The following is a 6,186-nucleotide window of genomic DNA, read 5'->3' as shown; positions in this document are numbered from 1 at the left end:
TATATATATATCACCATTTCACCATTTCATCTTTGGTGAAATGGTGAAGCTGGGACCTATAGCTCCAGAACGGTGTGAGAAGTGGGGTACACATTGGGTAGGTCACATGTCCATCACAGACAGGATGGAGGCCAAGGGAGGCAATTCTCCCCCCCTTCCCCCTCTCCCCCCACTTGCCCCACCTTAGCCAGACAGTTTTATCTTCCTGAGTCCAAAGCTTTTGTTTTGCGTGCATCTTTAATTTCTTCTAACCCTTTGAACATAAAAAGAAACGTTGATTCTGAAAGATTACGTACATGTCAACCACTATGTGGATGTTTGCTTTCAGAAATCTGGAAATTTCCCAGAAAAGTCCATAGTAGGCTAGTCTCACACAATAAAAAGAGGATGCGGGAGTCCGGCAGTGGTGGTGATAACGGCAGCAGAGCGGGACGGGATAATGCCATCGGGGTTGGTGTACAGTCTAGTGTAAAGATGGGATGACTGGCCCTTTGAAAGCATTTGGATCTTGGCAATCTGTTTGTTTCAATGAGCCATTCAATAGAGCCATTTGATTCTCAACAAGTTACATCGCATGGGTGAAACATGTGCTTTTTTAGGCAACGACTCCTCCCCATTTCCCTGAGCTCACCTCTTTTTTTTTTCTTTTTTTTTTGTGAATTAGTGAAGGAGGAGTTTATTGTCTCTGTGATTAAGGAGGCAAAGGAGGACTAAAAAAATAAAATAAAATACATATGGCTCTTTACTGTCCGCCATTTGGTTCTTGTTTGTGTAATGAGCCGTTCAAACACCTCAGATCGTTCATGAATGTCACATTTCTAGTCTAGTGGAAGGAGGAGGAGAGAGAAAACTTAGCATTTCCTGAGTTAAAAAAAAATCCATGAGATTTTCTCTATATGTCTGTATGCATGCCAAATGGTGGAACATTTACGTAATTGACACACAATCTTTAGATGTATGAAATTAGGAGTTCAAAATCTAATACATATTTATTTAAAATTAAAAATCAAACTGAAAATGAAGTTTTTTAAGGTCTTTTTGAAATAAGAAAAATCCTAAACCTAACCTTTTTCCTCCCTGCCAGTAATAGATTCTAGTTCCTCTCCTCATTTTTGTTAACTTCCGGATAAAATCCTTTCTGTGAGAGCATCCACAAAGGTTTTTATTTTAACTTTTTTTGTTGTTGTTGAATCACATTTTTTAAATTTGTCCACACTGTCTGCAGGTTTATCAGTGCAGTCTAGTCTGTTGTTGTCCTGCCTGGTGAGTCACTGTGAACGACCCATCCACTGTGTTCCGTCTCAGAGAAGAAAGCGTACATATGAAACAGTCTACAATGGTTATGTAATTGCTTTCATTAAATTGATTATGCAATCAGAGTCAGTGAGACAGGCAGACAGAGAGCTGGGGGGATGGTGTACATGTCCAAAAGTATGCCTACATACTGTATACACAGGCAGGCAAGAGGAATTTATCTTGTTAATAATTATCATAAAAACGGCTTCACATGGCGCTCTTGTCTTTGTGCTCAGTGTGACGCCAGGTTTGTCCCGGAGTTCTCTCACTATGCACACGTGTGCAGCCCCGCATACTTTCCTTTTCTTTCTCAAATTTCTCGCTCAGCCTCTTTCTTTACTCTTTCAATATTTACCAGACCCCAGGGGGCAACCAGCAGGCATGTACCATCTCTCACTTCCTGGATCAGTTTGGTTTTGGAGAGTCCCTGGCTCTTCTGCTGGCCTCTCAGTTTTGTTGTTTTTAAATAAAGCAAGCTGACAAAGACAGAGATTGAGGACTTAACAAAATGTCTCTTTTCTTCCCTTTTTTAACTTTTCGTCAGTTTCTTGCTAACCATTCTTTCGTTGGTACCTTGTATCACATCTTGCTAATGACTGCTCCATTTATCCATTTTCTCCTTTTCAATCTGTTCTACTGTCATGAGACAGTACCTCTTCATCCCAGGACAGCATTTCATAACCATGACTTATGAGTTTACATTCTGCTCGTCATCCCCTTTTTTTTCTCCAGAGTGCAGTTAAACTGAAGTCTCTTTTTGTTTCTTCATCTCTCCTTCCTCTTTCAGCCAAGAAAGCAGCGGATGGCTCAGTCATAGCAAACGGCTACTGCGATTTTTGCCTCGGAGGCTCAAAGAAGACGGGCTGTCCTGAAGACCTGATCTCCTGTGCGGACTGTGGACGCTCAGGTAGGACACCGCTGAAGGCCGTGATTGGCAGGAAAAAGGCAGCCATCTGCTGATGCAACATTTCGATGAATTTTCGTTCACCGAGTACAGAATTTTATTTATGGAAATAAAAGTTTGAATCTTTTATTAGATCTTAAAACGAATGGACCATGCCATTGTTTTTTGCTTTAGCCCATCTAATGAAAGCTTGAACGTATGTATTTGAATTGACTGATAACATTTTAAGTCCCCCTTCAGACTGGATGATGGCCCTGCTTCACTCTCTAATCATTTATTAGTACGCAGATGGACAGAGGAAAATTTGGAAAAAAATCTCCTTTACTGTGATGGCAATCATGATGCTGCTGCACTCATGGTGTTCACCAAATAGATTTTCTGCTATGTTCCACATCAAGAGACAGTCTATTTCTCATTCCTCCTACTCTATTTGTGAGCAATATATTTCCCCAATGATTTTACCACTTATGCATAATGGCACCATCCCCTAGGCCTCGCCTTGGCACTAATTACTTGGATTGCATCAGGAAGCAGCTTTGGACTAGAAGACTTTTCCACACTAACACAACTCTGCCAAACTATGTGTGGGCGTGATGAGGGTCATGGCTTCGGCAGGAGGCCTGCTTCAAGTTCTTGACGACCAAACCACACTGGTGCATGTAAACCCCATAACATAATTATGCTGCCACTAAGCTTCTCTACACTTTACACAAGCTGCCATAACAATAATAATCCACCACAACCTTACTATGAACGTTGTGTACATCCATTTTCTACCACTTATCCATAGTTGAGTCATGGATGCAACAGGTTCAGGAAGGAAACCAAGACATTTCCCCTCCAGCAAAGCTCCTTTTGGGGTGTCTCAAAGCTTTCCCATATGCAAGAGAGGATATGTTTTCTTGGTCTGCCCCAGGGTCTCGTCCCTTTTTGATTTGGAAGAGCAGTGGCACTACTCCATGCTCCTGTTGAACGGCAGAGCTTCACACCTGAGCCTGACCCCCTTAAAGATGAGACTCATTTCAGCTGCTTGTATACAAGATTTAATTCTTTTGATCATCACCCATACCTCGTGACCATAGCTTAGGGTTGGAATACGGACTGATAAGTAAATCAAGAGCTTTGCTGTTTAGCTCAGCTCCTTCTTCACAGTGACACGCAGGACCACTTCTTTCATTCTTGCAGATGAGGCCATAATTTGTCGATGTCCCATCTTCTTGTAAACTTGGCTCCCAAATACTTGACGGACTCTGTTTGGGCGAATGACTCTTCCCTGACCCAGAGTCCACCTCTTTTCTGTTGCATGCACAAAACTAGGGATACAGGATATGTACATGTCAGCTGATATCGATATTCAATATTAAAATTGCTGTTATGTCCAAAAAAATGATATTTACAGATGTTAAACAAACACACAAATTATTTATATAAATATATGCACAAACACACTTGTGTTTTGTTTCGATACCGTAAAAAATGACCAGACTGCTGACATCACTATCATGATCAAACAGATACCGCTCAACCAACTATCTCCCCTCCTGAAACAGGAACACAAATGGCAACAAGTGGGAAATCAATACCGGCCATTAATATCGGTCCAGTTTACCTATCGGACCGGGACCGATACAATATTCTAAAAAATTACCAACATCGACTGATGTCAATTCCAATATATCATGCATCCTACACAAAACCCTCCTTATTTATTAATTTGACATTTAATGTGAACACCACTGGGTTTTTGATATGCCCCTCAAAGACCTTCCTAAAACCCTAGGACCATCAGCATTTTCGCTTATTTTCTTTCCGTCAAAGTGGGGTTGTCTTCCAGTGTGAAGGAGGCCTATTACAGTGTATCAGATACATTTAAGTGTTTTTAATCATTTAACAGTGATTATCTTGATTTCGCTGCTGTATGAAAATCAGCTGTTTAAAAAAATGCACTTTTTTTACTTTAAAGAAGTTGTTCTTAAATTCATTATTTTTGTTTTGTTGCTGCAGTAGAACACAATGTGGTATTATGCAATGTAAGATTAAATCAGAAAAAATATATCTAATTTAATTGAATCGAACGAATAAAATTATAAACCAAACAGTGTGATGTGATGGTAATGGTGGCTTTAATGTGAATTGCTTTAAAATAATTTATCATCCCTTACCATGTTGTGTTTTATCGTTGGCAACTCAAGGGCTTCTTTTACATTTCATGCGTCTGATTTCACTGATTTATTGTATCAAAATTCAACAATGATTGATACTTCAGAAGTTGTGATAAATAGTAAACAAAGTTACAAATAAAGAACAAATAGACTGGATGTAGCTCATTCATTGTACCACTTTTCATTTTTAAACTAAAAGTATGCTGCTTGCAGAATCTCTGACCTGCTCTGACTTTTTAAAATAATTCAATAAAATGCCATTTTGGTGTAATATTTCTGAAAATAACAGAACTCTTCAGAACTTTGTCTACTGTTTTTTTCAGCTAAGTGTAACATAAGAAAACTTCTGTTTGGTTTTTATTTTGAGATTGATATAAAAATGTTTGTGATTGTATTTATTCAAGAATGCCAGAGATTTTGTTTGAAGTATAGTTGGAGTATGTTAGAAAATGATTGTATATTTTTCCCATCATTAGCTTATTTTGTTTGATTGTGTGAAGTGTTTTATGTGAATTTTAGTTCCATGTAAAAACCATCGATTGTAGTGTACATAGTGCAAATTTTTTGTGTCTATTATTTCATTGCATGTTCTGTATATACATATTTCTTCTTCATGTTTCTTTTATCTGAAAAATAAACAACGAAACAAAAAAATAATTTATGTGAATTGTAGTGAATGGGCTAATGCAAAACATTGGTATGGTCCCTGTCTTTAATACCACATAAAAGAAGGCAATTGAGGGTCAGAAAGTTTGAAAATGTGTCCATAATCAAGAGTACGACTGTTTCAAATTGTCTACTCAGTCACTATAAAACTATAAACTGATCCGTATCAGAATTTTAGCTGTAATTTTTCATTTTTGCCATAAAGAACTGGTCACTTAGTTCAGTAAGAGTTTAGTAGCTGTACCCTAAACTGGTAGAAAAAGACCATGATGTATTGCATCCTGAGCTGACAAAACAGGCTAACTGAGGCTAATGCTAAAATCTTCAAGCCATTATTATAATTTTGAGAATTATCAAAAATGCCTTTAATTACCTCTAAATAGCTTTGTTGTCTGAGATGCAGGGCTTTAAAACTTATTCAGAAACATGACCTGATCTTTTATAAAAAACGTTAAAAATGAACCATGGTAAAATGTATTTGAACATTTCAACCATTGTTAAGCTGTGTGGCTTGTTTAAATATTTGCAGACAGAATGCAACCCTAAAACCAGGTGTTCATACATAAATATTTTGTAGAATATATAAATTTATAACCTCAGTATATTAAGACTCTTATATAGTTAAACTAAAGTAGTTATGTTAATAATGGAACCGGTTTAGTGACACTGGATTAAAAAGAACTCATTGGTGCGAGATAGTTATTGCAGTCATTTCATTGCAGAGACTGTTGATTGTTAGCATGGACAAGTTTGAATTAATTTCATTTTATTTTAATACAGTATATGAATGAATCATAATGACATACGTTCATCACTAGCAGTTACGCATGGAGTAATTCTTAGCTATTCTTAATTCGGCTTGTCAAAATTATCTTGTAGCCACGTGTTACTATCGTGTGGGCACAAGATATTAACATGTGGCCACACATTATGTTTTTTTATATATTGTCATCAGACGGGCTCCATAGGGTATGGATAAAATACAACAAAACAGTGTACCAGATATAAAGTTTATGCCAGTTTTATGGAGACAGACAATGTTAATTATAGTTATTCAGCCAAAAGCAGTGAAATTAGGTGTCTTATAATCTCAGATACTATATACCAATGTGTAATCTAGCGTATTGTTTTTTTTTTTTTTTTTTTTTTTTTTTTTTT

General features: G+C 37.4%; 1 protein-coding gene across 2 annotated transcripts in view; it reads left to right on the top strand.

Moving 5' to 3' along the window:
- The window catches only part of dpf1 (double PHD fingers 1), a gene marked incomplete in the record, with an annotated part of 81,585 nt that overhangs the window by 66,469 nt on the left and 8,930 nt on the right, over positions 1-6,186 (top strand). For both annotated transcript variants that reach the window (XM_014014978.1, XM_014014977.1), the window contains 1 exon segment: positions 2,084-2,203. In XM_014014978.1, coding sequence (XP_013870432.1) covers positions 2,084-2,203 — 120 coding nt within the window.

The sequence above is a fragment of the Austrofundulus limnaeus genome, unplaced genomic scaffold (assembly GCF_001266775.1).
Source record: "Austrofundulus limnaeus strain Quisiro unplaced genomic scaffold, Austrofundulus_limnaeus-1.0 Scaffold121, whole genome shotgun sequence".
NCBI lineage: Eukaryota > Metazoa > Chordata > Actinopteri > Cyprinodontiformes > Rivulidae > Austrofundulus > Austrofundulus limnaeus.
Note: the sequence above shows the minus strand (reverse complement) of the source record. Positions and strands in the feature narration are given on the sequence as shown.